This window comes from Ixodes scapularis, unplaced genomic scaffold (assembly GCF_016920785.2).
Source record: "Ixodes scapularis isolate PalLabHiFi unplaced genomic scaffold, ASM1692078v2 PGA_scaffold12__126_contigs__length_90152505, whole genome shotgun sequence".
In the NCBI taxonomy this organism is placed as follows: Eukaryota; Metazoa; Arthropoda; class Arachnida; order Ixodida; family Ixodidae; genus Ixodes; species Ixodes scapularis.
This window is the reverse complement of record NW_024609838.1, coordinates 6,341,018-6,361,196: the sequence shown is the minus strand read 5'-3', so window position 1 is coordinate 6,361,196 and position 20,179 is coordinate 6,341,018. Positions and strand designations below refer to the sequence as shown.

The 20,179-nt window shown below is 47.4% G+C and overlaps 2 protein-coding genes across 2 annotated transcripts; one reads left to right on the top strand and one right to left on the bottom strand.

Annotated features, from left to right (window-relative positions):
• Positions 1-1,319: 1,319 nt before the first annotated feature.
• LOC8041807 (dnaJ homolog subfamily C member 21) lies at positions 1,320-11,156 on the bottom strand. Its single transcript, XM_040219972.3, has 10 exons — positions 10,913-11,156; positions 10,599-10,727; positions 10,374-10,462; positions 10,179-10,295; positions 7,756-7,929; positions 7,341-7,391; positions 6,055-6,134; positions 3,403-3,533; positions 2,808-2,895; positions 1,320-1,504 (listed from the first exon to the last, which is right to left on the bottom strand). Exons 1-10 carry the CDS (start codon positions 11,007-11,009, stop codon positions 1,339-1,341), a joined length of 1,122 nt encoding a protein of 373 aa, XP_040075906.1. The 5' UTR covers positions 11,010-11,156; the 3' UTR covers positions 1,320-1,338.
• Positions 11,157-14,386: 3,230 nt separating this feature from the next.
• Positions 14,387-17,721, top strand: LOC121048252. Its single transcript, XM_040504373.1, has 4 exons — positions 14,387-16,144; positions 16,707-16,865; positions 17,074-17,158; positions 17,394-17,721. The coding sequence occupies exons 2-4, from the start codon at positions 16,741-16,743 to the stop codon at positions 17,685-17,687; spliced, it is 504 nt and encodes a 167-aa protein (XP_040360307.1). The 5' UTR covers positions 14,387-16,144; positions 16,707-16,740; the 3' UTR covers positions 17,688-17,721.
• Positions 17,722-20,179: the final 2,458 nt, after the last annotated feature.

Here is a 20,179-nt window from a genome sequence, read left to right as displayed (position 1 = left end):
GCCGCCTATAGAATGAACACAGAATCATTCTCTCTTGCGTGCGCTACCTTTTATATTAAAAAACGAAACAAATCGAAGGACAAAGCACCCCTCAACTTTCACGTCGTCTTTCAAGCGATTTCATGGGGGGACCACCTGGTGTTCCGTCGGGTTTTTGCCTCCAGAGCCCCCTCTGGGATTGTCGACTTTTCAAGGATTAGCATCGCCGGGGGTCGTGGCGAGCTATCTAGAAAAAAGTCGGTTTGCCGCGGGGCTGACGGTGAGTGTAGAAGTGAAAGGTGGACTGTTAAGACTTGAGCGCGTTGGTGATCTACATTGACTTAAAACGAAAGAAACACACAAGAGGCGAAAGCTGCGTCGTCTGTTTTGTCCTCTTGTGTGTTTCTTTCAAGTCAAAGGGGGACTGGTTTTGTTGCCTTTCGCGTGCGCTCTGGTGACATGACGCCGTAGTTCCCGTAAGCACCACTTGTGGCTGCAGATTGGCAAATAATTAGTTTTTTCCTTTGCGATCACACAGTAGCATAGTAGTTTTTCAGAGGAAGGTAGCACATTTTTTCTCACTTGTGCCTAGATAAACCACATAAAAAAAATGAGACGTTTACAATTCCCTGTAATGCCGAATTAGAGCGCAGCTCATGAGGAGGAGGACGGGAAGGTACGGACCGACGCCACGCTGCTCAAGCCGGAAACTGGCGCCTAAGAGCTGCGCTCTAATATGAGCTGCAAATTCTTTCAACGTTAAAATCGTTGCACTGCCCCTCTAACTGCATAAGTAGTATCTGTGCGAGTCGGGGAGACTCGGCTCAAAGAGTGAATGTTGTAGCTTTCTCGCATGAGGTGTGCCCAACAAAATACCAACCTGCGACGACTGACAAACACGTCGGGTAAGTGCCCTGCAATGCGACTATTGAGACACTGCTGAATTGCAGCTTGTTCGTCAATGTGCACGTGCATTCTCGTCACTTTGCGTCATTGGCAAAACTACTACACTGCACTCGCAAAACATGAAGGTAGTTAAGAATTAACAAGAAAAAGAAGCTTGAAAACCTAAAAGTAGCGTCTGACCTTTTTTTCTTTGCAAGTCCCGGAGTATCTTGTTTTGTTTCAGATGAATAGACTTGGGATCGATACATCCTCCATTTTGACGTATTACTGCGGTACAAACAGGACACTAGAGGCGTGGAATCTCAGATACCACATTTCCTACAGTTGGGGTGCTCGACACTCTGCCAGCACCCTTGCGCAGGCATCGCGTCGTCGTCGGGGCTGTCGGAAGCGTCTGCTAAAACTCCCGAATGGGGCTGCGATCTGTCGCCGGGTCAATCTTTGCAACTGAATTTATTTCTTAGCGCCCTTTTGGTTTTTTTTCTTGACGTTGGCGTCCACGGCGGGCTCTGCGTTGTTCTCCTCCTGCCTGGAGAGCTGGGCCTCCTCCTCCTCCATGGCCTCCTTGAGGAACTGCACGTTTTCGCGGTGCTTCTTGGACTTCTCGTGGTTCTCGAACCTGGAGGTAGGGAGGCACCGCAATCAGTGTTGCGGTTCAGAACCCCGTAGTCTGTGCAACGTGGCGGTATTATACGTTGATGTGTAAACGTGTGTGAAACGGGTTAGGTGCTGAATGAAGGTGGTTGCAGTCTTGAAAATGATTCATAATCTGCAAAGGCTTCATAGATTCACCGATGCAGAAAAGTGCAGGGCTTCCGGTCGTACCTCGATACACATACCGGAAGTGCAATGCCCTACTCCTCTCCGCTGCAGGTAAACCGAACCAAGATATGTTTGATAAAGTAATTCCAGTATAATTTTTTTTTTATTTTTTATTTTTTTTTTTTTTTAAATTTGCGAGTTTATGTGAACATTAGTGATTTGAGGTTTGAAGCCACTACATATGGGAAATTTGCAACCCACGATGTAGTAGTGCATGCTCCTTCTTTGACCCCTTAAGTGGGGAGTAAATTTTGGGTGTGGGACCATGCCATAAAAAGATTTGCACACACACACCCAAAAAAAAATCGTACGAGACAAACAGTTGTTGCACTAAAAATTATAATTTTTTTCTTGTGCGAAGGAATAACATGTTGGTTCTCGTGTTCAGGTACGAGGGGGGAGACTTTTTTTTTTTTTTTTTTTTTTTAAACACCCGATTTTGTATGTTAGGTCATGAATACAGCTGTTTTCATAAGTGGGTCTGGAGAAAAATATATTTTCAGACTTGGCTCGTGAGTACTCCTGAGTTTTCGCTATCCCCGAGCGTGTGCTCATGTCTGGGCCATAGTGGCCCCGCTGAATCAATGCCGCAATTTGCGTGTCCATCGGAGCTTTCCACCACTTCCAAGCATCTCTGATCGAGAACGAGAACAGGAACAAAGATTTCCTACCAATGCAATTTATTTTTCGCCAGCCAGGGAACGCTAATAAACATAAACGTGTTTGGCACCATGTTAGATAGATGGTGGCACCTATGTTCTCCGTCAAAAAAATGCCACGCATTTCACTGCACGCTCCCTCCGTTCTAAAGAGGTGTTGTGCCCCTTTAGATGCGCTCCCCATTTTGGGGTCAAAATAGAGGTGCGTCCAAAGGTGCGCACCCGAGTAAAGGGGTTAAGACTACGCAGAACTGCAATTCTCTTCTACTTGACTCAATGTTACAGAAGCTTCTTAGGGTTAACTAACAAGCAGCCTGAAAGGAAAATGGGGAGTGAGAAACTGGTAACTGGTTTCCTTCCCGTTAGATGATGATTCTATAGGTTGGCATTTCAGCGCCTTTTTAGACAGGAGTGGCATTTTACGCAGGGTCAGAAACTTACGCTTTATCCGACTTGAAGCACTTGTCACAGGCAACGCAATAAAGCTCGTCGTCCTCGGACTCGCTGCTTTCGGCATCGGCACCGTCCGCTAAAAAACAAAACGAGCATCGAGTAAAACATTTTTCAGAAGCCCTCTAACTTTGCAAAACTTTTTGTAAGACATTCCGCCTTTTTCATTACTAAGAAACTCGTCGCATGATGCAACAAGATCGACTCTCCTAAGGTCCCCAAAGTTGACCTCAACGCAGACGAAAGTGAAATCTAGTTTTACTGCTGGCACTCTTCTCACACATTGTCATCCGCTTCAAACACACTTTCAACACTTAAAGAGAAAGGGAAGGAGAGCTCTAGCTGGTAGCCGGGGAATGAAGTGACGAGTGTTTTGTAAGGCTATGCTGTGCCGCACCACAAGCTGCCGGGCCGTTGGTGAACCCTAACTTCCTGCTGCCTCTAAACATACGCGCAAGTATGAAAAAATGTGCTCAATAGAGAGCACAGTTTGCCACACGTAACTAAACGAGGCGTCGACCTGACCGCAATCTTTTTGGGTGTCTGTCTGGCCTCTCTTCGAAAAGACTGGCCAAACCCCGATTACCCTGCTGGCATGCTTGGCTGTCGGCGCTGCCTTCGCCGAATTGCGTGTCCAGGTGAGCTTCGATGTTCTGTAGGTCTTGCTCCAGCTGCGACATGGAACACCACTCAGACTCCTCGTATCCCTCCAATGCCCTGGAAGAGAACAAAGCCCACTCAGCTGCCGGATGCTTGGGCACTTCGTCGCACCCGATCACGATCCGAACGACGACAGAGTGCTCGTGTTCGTTCGTTCAGCCTCAAGCTAAAAGGAACACTGTCAGGGTATTTATGCTTGCCAAGGTTTTTATTTTTATACATGACATACGAGAGCCCAACTGCCCCGAACACAATTTGCGGCCCGAAATTAGTTTTCTTTCCACCCGAAAACCGCCGATCAAGAACTGGCCGGTTTGAGTCGCGCTCACTCTGTCTTACGTGGTTACGTGTCGTTTTCTGTGGTTTAGACACAACCACCAAAGATAATCAAAGTCGTGGGTCATCCAAGGCACACAGTCAATACTAGAAATAGACAAAAAATGTGATGCCCATTTTTTGTGGCTTCTAAAAAGCTGCGAATATACGTAGATGGGAAAAAAAAAAAGTTGCACAGCCACACGACTTCCGGTAACTTTCTCCTTTTCTATATGTTTTTCTTCTTCCCCACTCCAGTTTCGAGCAGTTGTGTTTTTTGACTATTATAAATATATGTGACTTTGTAGCAAGGTATTTTGACACCATAGTAAATCGCCTGTCAAAAAAGTTTTGTGAGGTGTCTGTGTCCCTTTAGACGCATGGCCTTAAAAGGGTACGGAAACAAAACTCTGGAGCTCATTTCTTTGCTTCAACATGATGTAGGCAGCAGTAGAACCTCAGAAACACCAATCTTTCATTGGAAAACGCGAGAAAACATATTTTAATCTGAATTAAACGATTACCAAAAACCACCTGGCTGTTGGTTACGAAACTTCAATGGAATGTCGTGACGGCATCGGCCTCCGATGGTAGCGCCACTATATGGGAAGTACACTCGCTAGTACAGATTACCCAGGGCAGAACGTAATACCGAAGGTTTGGTAAAGAAAGCCAAAGCACAGTTGGCCACCTTGGATTCACTCTGCCAGCCGATCGCTTCCACTCATTCTTTGACGTCACCGACGTCGGGGGCTGATGAACTATATTTTTCAACGTGGCGCACTCTGCTTCTGCTTTCAAAGTCGTTCGCGCCGAGGGACGCCGACCTCTCGAAGTGACCCAGGTTTACGTCGCAGAGCTGTGTCGGTATCCACATTTGTGCGCGGTAGTTTCTGTGGCACGATCTGAGAATTCTGCGATTGTCCACCACTCAACTTAGTCACTCTTGACCGTCTCCTGGATGATCCCGTAAGTCTCGTTGGACAAGACCTACGAAAGCAGTGCCGATCGCTTCTCTTTATTTGTTTAGTGTTCGCCATTGAGACAAGTTGCGTAGCAAACTTGTGGCGATGCGAGCATTTTCTCGTGGTAGTTTCTGCGACGATGTGAAAATTGTACACTCGTGTTCTCTGTGCTCTGTGCCTTCGCTTGGAAAATCACGTCTTGTCGAGACCGGCGCAAGCTTCCTCTACGCCGGTGCCTTCCCTTCGTGCGTTTAGTGTTTGCCCTTGTGACAAGGAATGTCGCAAAATCGTTGTGGTGTACGCAATCCTTTGCAGTGGCATGACAATGCTGCAGTCACACCACTATCGATGTGATACGCTGCATGAAATACTCGTGTGATGCCACCGCCGTGCTGCCCGCTTCCCTGCTTGTTTAATAAATGAAGGATGCCAACTGGCGTGGCGCCTTCAAATCAATGTTTGTTTATTCGTGAAGTTGACGCCCTCGAAGAGTCTGGTCGTTGTGATCAGTCGATGGTAAATCAGGTAAGCAGCAGTTGCCTCATCCTACCGATGTCAGATGATTGTGCCGTCACCTTAGACTACATCAGGTAGGAAATCTACCAGTATCTCTCCTCGTGCGAGATAACAGAGGCACCTTAGCCGCCTCATAAATGTCATCCCGTTCAAAGAACAGCAAGCTCGCGCCCAAAACAGATGTCGCCATATCGGCCAAGTCGCGGGGCAGACGACGTACTACGTGTTTTGAGAGCGTACACAACTCCGCTTGCTCCGCAATCTCCCGGTGATATTTTGCATCCCTTGGGCACTCTGAATAAGCGAGGTAGTAACACGTCAATGCCACCAAGTGTCAACGCTCATAACTATGGTACGCTTAACCACTGGGAGGCCGATGACTTTGCGGATGCGACGGACATCCCAAGACGCACCATGCTCTTCGATGGCCCATTTTGAAGCGCTCGCCAGAATTAAACATTTAAAACGAGAAATACAGCCATCTGTTTGATATACAAGCGTGCGATTGTCACTAGCGGATAGAGTTTATCATGTTGCTTATTTATGAAAATGAGAGGTATGTTTTAAGTTTAGATTCAGTGCCCCTGGAAACGACACATATTGCGATCAGCTAAGCAAGCTTTCCAAAAAAGAAGAAAAAAATTCACTCAATTTCGCAATGAAATGAAGCATCTTGCTCATCATGCTAGTGCACTTGTGTCGCACTAAGTGATACACAATTAGTAAAATTTTTAGCCAATATCCTGGGTTTTTTTTAAATGAGAAGACTAATTTTCACTTACTTTCTCTGCTCGAGAATTTTCTGCACACGCTTTGCTTCGGCCTTGCGAGCACTCTCCGCCGCTTTTTCCTCCAGCTCTTTCTGAGAAGGTGAAAGATGAGAATATTTTGCAAACATTTACTGTAGGTTTTGTTTACAAGTTAATGTGAACCATGGTAGGTGCAACCTCGTAGCTTTAAAAGTGCTTCCCCTGCACAGTCACGTTTGTACACTGGAGGCACGCAAAGCTACAAGTTTCTGCCTGCAAGCTCCACTGCGGTCCACATTGAGATAGAATGAAGGGCAGACAGCACAAGGGCTTGTGCAAAACCTCAATTTCTATCGCCATTAAACAGGATTGGTGTTCGTGGCACAAGTTCCTGCACAAGTGGGACCAGAACTTGTACAATCAGAATCGTGTAGACCAAAGCCAGAAAGTTGGCGGATGCTCAAGGACATCATGCCTATAGTCCGTTGCAACCCAAGAAGGTAGGGCGAGGGAAAGGAAGGCTGGGGAAGAGCAAGCAGACTGAACGCTAAAGAAGGGAGGAGGTTTCCCCCTCTCTTCAGTGTTCTGTCTGCTTCCCCCTCCCTGGCTTTCCTTTCCCTTGCCCTACTTTCTTGAGTTGCAGTGGGCTATAGTGGCTTTGGCCAGCATTCCACTTGTTTCTTGGTTTTGTCCTGTCTACAATCTGTGTTTAAGCCATCTCTCATCACAGTGATGATTTGGCCAAAAGAAATTGCGAGTCATCGTTTTCTCTCGTTTGATACACAGGGTTGGTGATGAAGATGGGATACGAGCATGCAGTGGAATTTCGTTACTCCATCCCTATTTCTGTGTCACATGACCATTCAAAGCAAACTCAATACTATAGATATTTGTTAGCTCCTTGAACGTGCGTTCCCGCCCCGCCGTTAGTCGTAACATTTGACCAGGCCAGAGAAGACTGCTCACAACCAGGGCCGTACCCAGAAAAAAATTTCGGGGGGGGTTTTCGGGGACAACGGCGGCCATTTTGAAAGTGTCTATTGTCTTATTTTCGCCTATGAATCATGTGCATCGGTGGCATATAATGGAGAGTTACAGCAAACCGGAGAACCGGTCCCGGTTTGGTACCCGGTAGCCGACCGGCGCCACTGCGCGTGCGCAGAGGTGGAGATTAAAATTGGCTGGCTGCCAGCGCACCGACCAGGGCCGTACCCAGAAAAAAATTTCGGGGGGGTTCAGAACCCCCTATCCCCCCCCTGGTTACAGCCCTGCTCACAACGCTTGTCAGTGTTCGAGTGAGGTATGATCGGGACACTCACTCTTTTTTGCTGCACACGTTTGTCCCGCTTCCTCACAAACTGTACCAGTTGCTGCAATGAAAAAGCAAAACAATCGAACAGTGAGACAAGTCGGCAATTATGTGGTTAATTTTTTTGCTGCCTCTCTATGGACCGTTGTTTTAATAGGGATGCTGAAATTTTACCTCTAGCCAGGCACATAGCCAGGATTTTGATGGGGGGGGGGGGGGGGGGGGGGGCGGGGCGGGGCGGGCAGGGGCAGGCATGGGGCCCTTTCCCTGGTATAACATTTGTCTGCAAGTATCCCTCACTAAGTGAGAATTGAATATTCATATCGGTGTTCATCTGAGGCCACAGTATGTTTCTTCGACAACTATCACTTGACAGAAGGTAGACATGGCAGCTCATGAAACGCCAGTACGCTGGCCGTACTCACCCGTATTTCTTCGTTGCGCTGCTTCCTGGCCTGCTCTCGCAGCTTTCGGTTTTCTCTCTCCATGAGACGTGCGACCCGCCGATTGGGTGCGTGCCGCACGTCGTGCGCGTCCAGCCACGCAAAGTTCTTGGCAGTGCAGTAGCTCTGCCAGTGTGCGTAGAAGAGGTGAACCACCTGCAAAAGCAATCCACATCTGCTAAAGAACAAACAATGCATATTTGTGCAGACAGAACATTCAAACCATGCTTTGGCAAACTTGAGCCTTCAATTACTTTTTTTGTGGTTGTGCTGCCCCGTGATTGCTCTTTGTCACAGGTGGCCTGTTACTATGGCATATATGCCAAAGTAACAGGTATTTCAAAATTCATTTTTAGTTGCATTAGCTCTGAAGCTACCCAGTGTTAGGAAGTACTTTAAGTACATTGTACTTAAAGTACCACTTCAAGGAGGTTTAGCATACTTGTACTTTACTTGAAGTACCTTCTATAAGTATGTACCTGTACTCTACTTAAAGTATTTTTTTTCTTGTTCTTCCTGAGGAAAGTATAGACCATTCAACTAGGAAGAGCGGAGAGCGAAAAAATGCCCTCCCCCTCTCACCCAGTGCGTCGTCTGCTCCGCTGAGTGGGCTGTACCTAACATCCGGCTGGCGTTCAAACTCGATTTAAAATCACGTCATTTTGGAAATTTCAAGAGCAGATGCGCAGATTTTCATATGCAAGCTATTGTGTAATGCTGTGCTCGATAAAAAGACTAACTGGGTCCAATTGCAATTACCTGTGTGCAAAAAAAAAAAAAAAAAAAGGAAAGGTGTGTTAGAGTGGCCGGTCTCTCTGGCGAAAAGTAAATCTGGTTGCTCCAGCTTTTTTACTATAAGAAGTTTGTACTGGGTAGGCCTTTAGCGACAAGGAGTGGATGTCTGGAATAATAAATAAAAACATGCTCTCCTGACGCAATAGACGCAGCGGTTGAGGGTAGCACTGCCGGCTGACTCCACTGCTATTGAAGTAACGGAACAAAGATACACTAGTTGGTCATTTACTGAAATAAAACAACGGAGCGCTATAGGCTAATTTTGGAGTAGCCATGAATATTCTAAGAACGCGAAACACTCGACAACGGCAGCCACGAGCGAGAGTTCGATGTTCGGTACAGCTCGCCGGTACAGCCCAAAGATGAAGAACGGCAGCCTCCCGGTTTGCCGTCTGCTAGCGGAGTCGGGTGCATGCCCTCTCTCTTGTTTTACCCCGGCGAACCTGCTGAGCTTCCGGATGTGAAAAGAGGGCACTGCGGTCGAACAAAATGGTGCGCCCTGAGAGCGCCAAATGGAATGGTCCATAGCTCCTGACTTCAAAGTACATTCCCCAAATTTGGTCCTGCTAAATTTGTATCGCAAAATGATGCTTTGTTAACTCTGAAGCCATGTGACTTTATCCAATATTCGCTGCCACTTCCGAAAATAACTGATGCACCACCAATTACCCTTGAAACAATGCATACCAGTTTAAAAAAAACAAAACAAAAAAAAACACCGTTAGGGGAATGAAAGGGTACCATGAAAGAGTGTGTTAAAAAGTAGGAATATTTTACCTTGAAAGTACATTTTAATTATAGTACTTTACTTCAAGTACATTGCACCCGGTATACTTACCACTTTACTTGAAGCACATAACCTCCCATTATCTTTGTACTTCAAGTACTTTCTAGATGATCTTACCAAGACTGAAGCTTCCACACATGAAGAGTGTACTCAGAGTCGCAGTATGCACTTGCGATTTAAGGAGGAATGTGAGATTTCGGTGGCTCACGTAATGTTTGAAGCCCCACAGTGCAACCCTTTAAACACCAAGCTTCATCCGATGCCACTCTAAACACACGTAAAATGTTGCAAATCGGAAATAGTGTCACATTCCCGACTTCAATTTTACAATGCTTACAAATAAGTTAATCTTGAAAGACATCCTCTAATAAGACCGAGCATACAATTTTGTGGAGTTTGTTACCAGTCTTGGATACGAGTCATTACGTAGCACATCTGCAACAATGCTAAAAGAAGTGACCTAAAACAACGATGCCGGATCCCGATATTGCGGGATCCAGAAGGACTGGCCGGGCATCGTCATCGGGATGCCATGGACTCTTTCAAAAGAAAATCAAGCAACATTGGAGGTCGCCACTGCTTGGAAACGAAGCGCGTGATTGGATCTAAGACCTTGCCGAAAGCTGACTCGGCGCTCATTTTCAATACGAACTGAGCTAGGTATACGCCGAACGCTGACGCAAGCCTCGTGTTCAATACATGCTCGGAGTATGTAATCAAGCAATGGCGGACAGGCATTGGCGCAGGCTTTTGAAGAGGGTCTATTGTCCCTGGAGGCTCAAAGAAAATGCACATGCCATTAGCCACAGAAAACTGATCTCACGTCGTCGTAGGAGCTCTGGGAGGTCCCAAAGACCGGGACGTTCACAGGATCGTCCTGAAACGGCTCGTCTTCCGCTGCAATCCTCTGGAAAACGTCTCCGTACACGGTGTAGAAGCCCTGAAGCAGGAGAGAATGGGAGTGTCACCAAAAACAGGACGACAGCAGCTAGTTACGCACAAGCCAAGATGCAATCACCTTTTCGTCGTCGTTATACCCGCTGAAACAGGACGAATTAAAATAGCTGTAGACGTCCAGGCTATCGTCCCTGTAGTCGTCGCCCAATCCTGTGGCAGCAAACGAGACAGACGAAACTGGATTTGTGTTGCTGAACCACAACTGAAAGACATCTCTGCCCTTTTCATTCAAAGCGCTGCTATCACCCCGATGTGTACACACTTTCTGTGACCCAGTTTGACTTACCTCCCTTGAGGATGGCTTCGCGATGTTTGTCGTACCACGCTCTTTCTTGTGGATCGCTGAGTACATCGTAGGCCTGCTGAATTAGTTTGAACTGCTCCGTCGCCTCTTGTAAGTTGTCGGGATTTTTGTCTGGATTTAAAGCTAGGCATTAACCCAGAAACAATCCACTCTAAACATCGCAGGGACGCTACGCATCCCGCTCAAACCTCAACCGAGAAAGTCAGATTAACGGGAATAGAGATAAAAACTCGAAATATCAGTACGGGAGAAAATTGCGAATAAAAGAAGAATTTAAAGGCACTGATCAAACTGACCTGGATGCCAGAGCAAAGCTTGCTTGCGGTAACACAGCTTCAGTTCGTCTGGCGAAACGTTCCTTTCGACTCCCAACACTTCGTAGTGACACTTCATGACGAAACGCGGTGTGTTTAAGTTATTAAATACAGCAACAACACGTTACCATCATATTCTTATGAAATTCTGACACGAGGAAGCCGACCTCAGGATCACGATACGTCGACGAGTCCGACGACATGAATGGCACTTGCAGAAAGACTAGACGCACGCTTCAAATCCTTGAACAATATTCTAATGTTTGGACGGGGACTGCTGCAACCTAGTGGACTTTTAAAGAAACTAAGACGAGTCTAGGTGGGTGGGTTTGTGGCTATCACCGAGAGATGGCAGGCAAATCACAATAATCGAAATGGTCAAAATTGTGAGCGCGAGTTCAAATCGAGCATCTGTGGCCCACGGAGCTTTTCTTTCCCCGCCCTAAAGTCTTCTTCGATTATTAACGCGAAAGCGTTCTGTCCCATGGAGCAAAGCCGGCATTGTCTGTATCCGTCTTTGTTTTTCTGAAAGCACCCCCTTAATTCGCAACCCCCTCCCCCTCCATAAAAAATTTAGACACCCCCTTCGTCACGGAAGTCGGCGGGGCGCTCGAGGCCAAAGCGGACGCGCCTCAGAAATAAAACACAAAGAAAAGGATAGCAACACAGATGCATCGTTACGAAAGGCGTTGAGCCGGTGGGGTTCGCCGCGCCTGCGCAGTGGGGGAGCTTGATTTCACCGCCGGAGCGCCGTGCGCAATAGGAAGATATGGCGCGCTGCTTAAAGGAATGCGCTGCATGTAGGAAGGCTTTCGCATTCCTTCACCGTAAGCAGTCTTAAGTGTCCTCATATTATTTTAATATTTGAACTCTACACCGTTTGTTAAAGCGTGCGACATCCTCAGCGATCCATAGGAAGGAACTAGCGTCATATAACAAACATTGCGAGAACATCCTCCAAGCTGAGGTAGGTCAAGCTCGGTATTGATGAAAAAGAAAGGATGGTAAGGGTGCAGGTGAGCTTGGGGAATATTAACCATATTGAAGTAACCTGAGACCAGGCACGTAGAGATGGGAGAAAAGGGGGAAGAAACATGCCCCCCCCCCCCCCCCCCCCCCCCCCCCCCGAATCAAAATTATGGCTACGTGCCTGCCTGGGACTGGGGTAGAGAAGAAACATCAAAACGTAGAAGAGACAGAAAATAGAGATGACGGCGTCTCAAACTCAGCTAACTCGCTTATTTAGTCCACCTCCTTATACAGTCTCAATCTTAAGGTCATCACCGCCAACACAAAAGGACGAAGTCTATGCAGAGCGCAAGTTCGTCTGCTTCGTTTGCAGGGGTTGTGGTGACGTCAGAACGCTGAGCTCTGATTGAAGAATAGTGGGTATACCTCAAGGCAAGCTGCCGTGAGGTAAACCCACTATTCTTTAATCAGAGCTCGGCATTCTGATGTCACCATCATAGAGTTATTGTAATGTACCATAGCCTCCTCTCTACTGACGAAGCCTGGCAGATCGTCACGTGACGCGGCCACTGAAAGTGAAAAGGTAGAGCGGCAGACAAGAGTCATGTAACGGGCGCCCCGCTGCGGCGAGACGCCGAAACAAACTTGTCCCGAGCGATGAAATCTCTGATCGTGCTTCTCGCGTTCCTCAGGCTACCGCTTCTTTTTTCGTCGGGTTTGAAAACCATGTTTTGGGTCCTCGCCGCTGTAAAAGCTGTGCACTGAATACCAGACTCCCCGAGAAATGCTCTGTGCTACCAGATCCTCGCGTTCTAAATCTGCGACCGAGCACTCTATGGCTCCGCCATCGAACTGCCAGGCAGTACAGAGGAGGCTATGAATGTACGCTAGAGGTTCAGCTGGCGCTGGTGTGCTGTTGCGAATAGTGTTACTGTATAGCATATACAGTTACTCTAGTTGCAAATTGAAGCAGGCAGCAACCAGTCGAAAATTGGTTTCCGCGGTCATGCATTTTTATGGGAAAAAGTGAGTGAATTTTCTCCCTGCGCTCGGTTATAAGAGCCATGCAGTATCCCGAATAATCAGTACGTACTAGGTAGCTTGGAACATTTCTGATTCAAGCAGACGAAATAATTGGCCCGTTACGGCATTCTTTTTTTTTTCAAATTCATTGCATTAAAAACGGCGCTAAAACGGCTTCTTACATGTATTTATGTGCACTATCGGACACTGCTAGCGCGAACACGACGTCGGCGCTTTTCAGCATGGGGGATATACGTGCCAAACGAACGAAGGACATCCGGAAAACAGAGAGACGGCAAGAACTACGCAGTAACACTGGATCACTAACCCCCTGTGCATGCACGATCCAAATAATTTGAAGGCCACGTAATATCGTCCGATTTTCAATAAGTGCTGCTTTATTCCTTCTGCTTTGTGTAAAGATGCTTGTTTTACGTTTAAAGAATCACCAGCACGCTCAGAAAAAATATAGACACCTTTCAAAACCCACGTACTTTATTATTTACGTTTTGAATGTTTTTAACCGCTCGCAAAGATAGAAGACGGGGTCATTTTTGTATAGTGACAGGACTGGCATAATAGCAATATATAAGCGTCACCGGAATGCTGGCGAACCTTGAACACACTCTGTATTCATTTCAATTATAATTTTGCTCAGAATCGTTGCATGTTTGGGTCTGAAATAGAGCGAAGTTAAACATCGGTCACTGATAAAGAAAAATTCGCACACTTAAGAAATTACACTTTTACAGTGTTAATAAAGGTACGTACTATTCATTGATACCCACATAACAAAAGTGTTTTATGTTATTTTCTGGCGAAGAGACAAAATTCACGCCCGTTTTCCCATAGGAATGCACAGGAGCACTGCAAAAGTAGACTGGTTGCTGTCTGCTTCAATTTGCCTCCCGGGAGTCGCATAGACACTAGCGCCAACTGAACCTCTAGCGTACATTATAATAACTGCATGCTCTCTACATCCTATTATAAAGAGCCTGCATTAGAGAGAGTGTCCAACTGCTCCGGGCGGGGTCACGTGGTTTCATTAGCCGCGTTTGCAATTCGAGCTGCAAGGGGGTGACGAAAGCGTTTATCGTCTGCAAACGTCTCCGCCTTTTCCCCCCTGCTTTCCTCCTCGCTACGCGAAAACGCAGCGCATGCGCATTTGCGGCCAATCTCCACAGGAGGCGTCCGCCATTAAATTGCAAACGCTCCCGATGGTTGGAGATGGACCCTCCCTTCAATCTAGGCCCTCTGCTTGCGTCTCGTGTCTGCTTTGGTCTCCATGAGACCGGTAGCTCTCAAGTTTTCTGCAGCGCCCCTGGCGAGGAAGATGGGACGTTTTTAGGTCGCGTTTTCGTTGCGCGTCCCGTTGCGTCCCTTTAGGCGTTGTGTAAGTGCGCGTGGATGCATGCCATGGGAAACTGACAAACGCTATATGCACGCCTGTACGCAGAAATGGACAGACCTTCCACCGCCGGAGCCGTTGAAGTTGGGTGACAACGCAGCAGCCGCGTCCTAGCAGAAGTTTAAGCAACGAATCGAACTGCATCTCCGAGCAACGGAACCGACGAAGCCGCACAGCAAAGAACAAAAGGCCTCCATCTTGCACATCGCGGGCCAAGAAGCCACCGACGTGTTGAACACGTTAAATTTGTTTCCTGAGGGGCCGAACGACTACGACGTGCTGTTCAGGACATTTGAGGACTAGTGCCTGCCCAAGTACGCGTCGCCAAGCCGTGGGTGAGCCGTTCGAGCAAATTTTCCGGGACCTACAACTCAAGGCTAGAACGTGCAACCTCGCAGAGGTAAAGGAATCTATACCCCGCGATCAGATCGTCTATGGAATTTTGAGCACGTCGCTACGCGATAAGCTGCTAAGAAAAAATAACATTACTCTAGAAGTGGCCGTCGACTGCTGCGAGGCCGAAGAGTGTGCCGAAGTCCAGAACAAAGCGTGGAACGGAGACTCACCAAAGATTGAACCAGTTCAAAAGGGACAAGTCAAACAGCGTGACCGCGCAGCACGTGCCGTTTTGTCAGCTTGTCTCACGACCCAAAAAAATCCCCGCGTACGGTAAAACGTGCTTCATGTGCAAGAAGCCGAATCACTTCGCAGGCTGTTGCCGGAACAACGCGGGCGTTCATGGCGTTACCGAAGGCAATGAGAGCGACACCGACACCGATATTCTCGAAATGTCGACCACCGAAAGCAGCCAGAGCAGCCGCGACTGGGTCGTCAAAACGCACATCGAAGGGACCGAAGTGCAACTGAAAATCGATACGGGAGCGCAGGCGAACCTCCTATCCAGGGCACCCTGTTCGCGAAGCTGAAAACCAAACAGCAGCCTCGTTCCACGAGGAGCATTCTTTGCCAATACGTGGGCGGCGAAAATCCTATGTAGCGGACATTTCGTCTCTTGGTGCACTTCGGCAAACGGCGTGTGTAGCTCGACTTTTTCGTGGTAAAATATAAGCAAGCCTTCCTGGGCCTCAGAGAGAGTGAACAGTTGGGACTCGTGAACAGAGTGGACTCGCTGGATAACAAGTCGCCCAGTGAATGCATTTAGCAGCAATTTCCAAGTCTATTCACCGGATATTGGCAAAACACGACGAGAGTACAAGATTGTGCTTCAAGAGGACGCCGTATACCGGTGGTGGGAGGAACTGGACTACACGGAGGCCGCAAGCATCATCGCTAAAATTGAAGACCTATCCGATTGTATGTGTCTATTGGTCATTGTGCGGTAAAAGAATGACATGCTTCGCATAGCATAGACCCTGGCGCACGTCGCAAGAAAATCAAGGGCGAGCTAGCGCCTACGAAGTATTTCAGCCGCCTTGACGCAAACTGGCTTTCATCAGATCTCACTCGATGAACAAACGTCCAAACACACGTCCTCGCCCAAAGTATTCCGAAGTTCAGTGACCCAGATATTCGACGGTCTCTCCGGTGTGCGGGTGTACAGCGACGATATATACTGGTATGGCGTGCAACATGAAAAGGGCATGATGGGCGCCTTCACAAGACGTTTGCAAGGACCAAGGCTAAGGGACTAACGCTAAATGCAGAGAAGTGCATCTTTGGACAAGAAGAACTCAGTTTTCTTGACGACAGGATTAGTTCGAAGGGAATTGAACCGAACTTAGACTTAGTGAAGTGCTTCGTACAGCACCCCACCCCCACGTCAAAGAAAGAAGTTCAACGCCTGGCTTGGCGCGGTGAGCTATACGTTGGGAAATATTTGCCGCACATATATCGTCCAAAACTGAGGAATTGAGCGGCTTAGTTAAAATATATAACACTACTTTTAAATGGACCATGCACACAATCGCGAGTGGGAGCAGCTTAAAAAAATGCTGACTTAAGCCTCAGTTTTGGCGGTCTATGGCCCTGATTTGCTAAGCAGACTGTCAACAGATGCGTCCACATTTGCGCTTGGGGCCCCACTACTCCAACAACATGGACCAGATTGGCGCCAGGTCGGATACATATCGCAAATGCTCACAGAGACAACACGCCGGTATGCCCAGATCGAGAAAAAGGCGCTGGGCTTAACTTTCGGTTGTGAGATCTTTAATGACTACGTCCTGGGCAGACATCTGTTCATCGAAACTGGCTATCATCTACTACTGGCAATCTAAAAAAAAGAATAGCATAAATGTTGCCGCGTCTCCAACATTTATTTTGACGACTGCTGAAATACGATTTCGAATTGCATTGCAGTTTGTTCCCGATAAAAAGCTGATACATGCCGACACTCTATCGAGAATTCCATCGCAGCCCTTGGACGAAGATTCGGCAAACGTCAAAGTGCATGCTGTCGGTGTCTTGTCCTCGGTCGTGGACAGAAAAACCCTGTGCCGCCTTAAGGCAGCGACCACCAGCGATCTCGCTCTTCAATGGTCATCTCCTACCTGCAGTCATCAAGGCGTTTTTAAGGTGAGATGAAGTCATTTGCATCGGAACTTTCACCGGTCAATGGACTGCTTCTAAAGGGAAACAAGGTAGTGATCCCATCAGCCATTCGAAAGGAAATGCTGCGACGACTACATCAAGGACATCTGGGGTTGGGCAAAAGCAGGTCTAGGGCTTGACAGCTGATGTAATGGCCGGTAATGGCTGCTGATATAACGTATTTCATTGACAGGTGCGACACCTGCAAGAGGTTCGCAAACCGACAGCCTGATGAGCCTCTGTCTCTCCGCTCCGTCCTAGAGTACCCATGGGCTAAGGTAGGTACAGACCTGTTCCAACATGCCGGAAAACATTACCTGGTTTTATACGATGCTTACTCCAAATCCCCGTAAGTACCACCGCAACAGTGGTGGCTGACAGCCTTTCTGAAATATTTCCCCTGAACGGCATACCTCTAGAGGTGTGCACAGATGGGGGACCACAGTTCGCTGCGAAAGAGTTCAGAGAGTTTGCTTCACGTTACGATTTTGTGCACACGATTTCAATTCCCAGGTTTCCAAAGGTCTAACGGGCTGGCAGAAAAATGGAGTTCAAATAGTCAAGCGCGTTTTACGCAAGACGGAGTGTGCCAAAGAGGGTTTCTGGTTGGGCCCTCTCAACTGCCGGGCAGCTCCTCTTGAAGATGGTCGATCGCCAGCGAAGCTCCGTATGGAACGGGGACTGCGGACACTAGTTCCCGACTTCGCTGTGCCGCCGACGTCTCCCGTGAAAAAACACTTACACAATGATCCCCAAGGGGACACAACTGGCTCCTCTCCGGACAGGAGACATTATACGCATTCGTGACAGTGGAAGGTGGGGTAATAAAGCACGAGTGCAGAACTACGTGGCCCCAAGGTGGTATACAGTCCTCCTAACAGAGGATGGCCGGATCTTCCGTCGCAACCCACGGAACCTCCAAAAAACACCTGAAGTGTTCGTCCCTTCCGGCAGCGACCCTGAAATGAACGGCAACGAGGATCAATGCCTGTCGTCGTCGGGAGACGTACTAGAGCAACACGCCCGTCGCAGTCCTTCCGGGACACTCCACCAATGGACCCCCCAAGTGCACCACCTCTCGCCCAAACATCACCACGTCGCTTTTCCTGCCGACCGAGGAGGCTACCTTGACAGTGTCATTTCTGTCCCTGATCCTTTGGGTTTACTGCCAATTAATTTTCTGACCATATTTGTTTTTTTTTCTTCCAAAGGAAAGGGAATCTAATGGTCATGATGTAGAATACCCGAGATTGTGGTAAAAGCTGGGAAACTTGGTAAAAGAAAAAAGACAGTTCTTTTCCCCTCTCTTTCTTCTTCGACCAACTTTCCCAGCTTTTACCACAATCTCGGGTATTCTACATCATGATCAACATCCACCAGCTCGCCTGCGCACTCACTGTTTTTTCACGGACGTAACGGACCGTCCATCGTTTGTAAGCAACCTTGTGCACCGTGTGCGCGCCACCATATGGCGGCACATGTAAACAGCCCCTTTGTTTGCCTGCGGGGTGGACACTGATCTCTATGACAATTGCTGGATCGCGCTTCCCCGCTTGGTCGCTGCAGCGCGAGTGAAGCCACCGGACAACCATCTTGCTCGCAGACGATTTGCGGTTTTGCTAGCGTTGCAGAAGCTGGCGGCAGCGTGCTGAAGACTGGTTTTCTACTCGTTCATCGTCATTTACAGAAGAAGTCTTTTAAGACCTTGTGGGAGCGTTGAGACTTGCTGTTAAAACACATGAAAAATTTTACCACTTTTTCTCTGCCGGGTTGTCGACAGCCGCCGTCCACCGTATACAGTTTATAAATCGTTTCCGCGTTCCACTTGCGCTTTTTAGCAACGCCCGATGAAAATTTGTTAGCTCTTCCCGATAACAGACAGCCTATTTTTTGCGAGTGTCGGGTACGGTTCTGTACACTGCTGCGATTGATATTGATATTTGTATACCTACTCCAGCTTGCGCGCACCGAACGTGGCTGATGGGTTCATTACAGCTGCGCTGTCCGGACTCTAAAACTCATCGGCCCTCTTTCGTCTTGATTTCTCGGACCCTTTTTCTTCGTTCCATTTTCTCACCTCCCCTGTCTTCCCTTTGTGCGCTCTACCATTTCCTCTGTCTTTTCTTTAATACCAGCCGTTAACATTTCTTTTTTTTTTTTTTTTTAATTTTTCTCCGCTTTCTTATTTTGGATCCTTTTTTTGTTTCTCTCATGACGGCTTTTCATCTTAACTTGCCGAACGTAAACACTCGACATAGGTATGTCGATATGTCTGGTAGAATCGAGATAGACAGCAAGAGTGAGTGAAGAGAGAAAGAGGCGGAAATCCTGCCTCAGTTTTCTCTCCCATTCTCTCAATTTTCCTCGCTTATTTTTGTATTTATTTCATGACCCTTATCAATTTTTCTTTAACTGTTGCCACACTTCCTTTCTGACACACACTCCCTCAACCATCCTTTATCAAATTGACTACCGAATCCTATCCTACTCTTCGTTTCAGATAAAGCCCAGACGCAGCCGATGCTACGAGCTGATGGAACCAGCCAAGGAGCGTCAAAAGTGCAAGTCACTGGACCTTTTATGTTTATGACTGGTTCAGAAATGATAGAACATGTACAGAAACATGACAAACATCATGACGGTGCGCTTTTGACACTCTAATCGGTACCATTAGCTCGTCGGCTGCGCCTGTTTAAATGCAGGTTGCGCGGGTCACAGTGCTTTTTAAAGAAGGTGACAGGAATGACACGGGGAATTGCCCCCAGATCAGTATCTATTCTGCCACTACTCTCAAAGGCATTCGAAAGAGTTATTCTTAAACGATTTAATAATTTTGAAACAAAACATCACCTGCTAATTGACTCCCAGCACGGGTTTCGTAAAAACCTCAGTACACAGCTCGCTCTATTAGCGCAGAAAGGGCACATTCTATCCGAATTAGAAAAAGAAAATCTTGTTTTAGGACTGTTTGTAGACTTTACAAAAGCCTTCGACCATATTAATCACGAACTTCTCATACAAAAACTAGAGCGATATGGTATTCGGGGAATCGCGACATCCCTTATTCGATCTTATTTGCAATATCGTGGACAAATCGTTAGCTTGGATGACTTTCTAACGGACCCTCTACCAGTTTCTTCCGGCGCATCACAGGGCAGCATTTTGGGCAAATTTCTTTTCAATATGTTTGTAAATGATATCGTAAGGATTTCTTTTAGTGCTATATTTATTAATTATACAGACGATACGAGTATACTTTTAGCCCGAAAATTACCCGATGAAATAACTTACCATGCAAA

Coding starts and splice junctions, on each gene's coding strand:
- LOC121048252 (XM_040504373.1), top strand. CDS start 16,741: ATGCTGTCGGTGTCTTGTCCTCGGTCGTGGACAGAAAAACCCTGTGCC. Junction 16,866..17,073: donor GTCATCAAGGCGTTTTTAAG/GTGAGATGAAGT, acceptor TTTCATTGACAG/GTGCGACACCTGCAAGAGGT. Junction 17,159..17,393: donor TAGAGTACCCATGGGCTAAG/GTAGGTACAGAC, acceptor TTCAATTCCCAG/GTTTCCAAAGGTCTAACGGG.
- LOC8041807 (XM_040219972.3), bottom strand. CDS start 11,009: ATGAAGTGTCACTACGAAGTGTTGGGAGTCGAAAGGAACGTTTCGCCA. Junction 7,930..10,178: donor CCCAGAGCTCCTACGACGAC/GTGAGATCAGTT, acceptor TTGCTTTTGCAG/GTGGTTCACCTCTTCTACGC. Junction 1,505..2,807: donor TGCTTCAAGTCGGATAAAGC/GTAAGTTTCTGA, acceptor CCCTACCTCCAG/GTTCGAGAACCACGAGAAGT.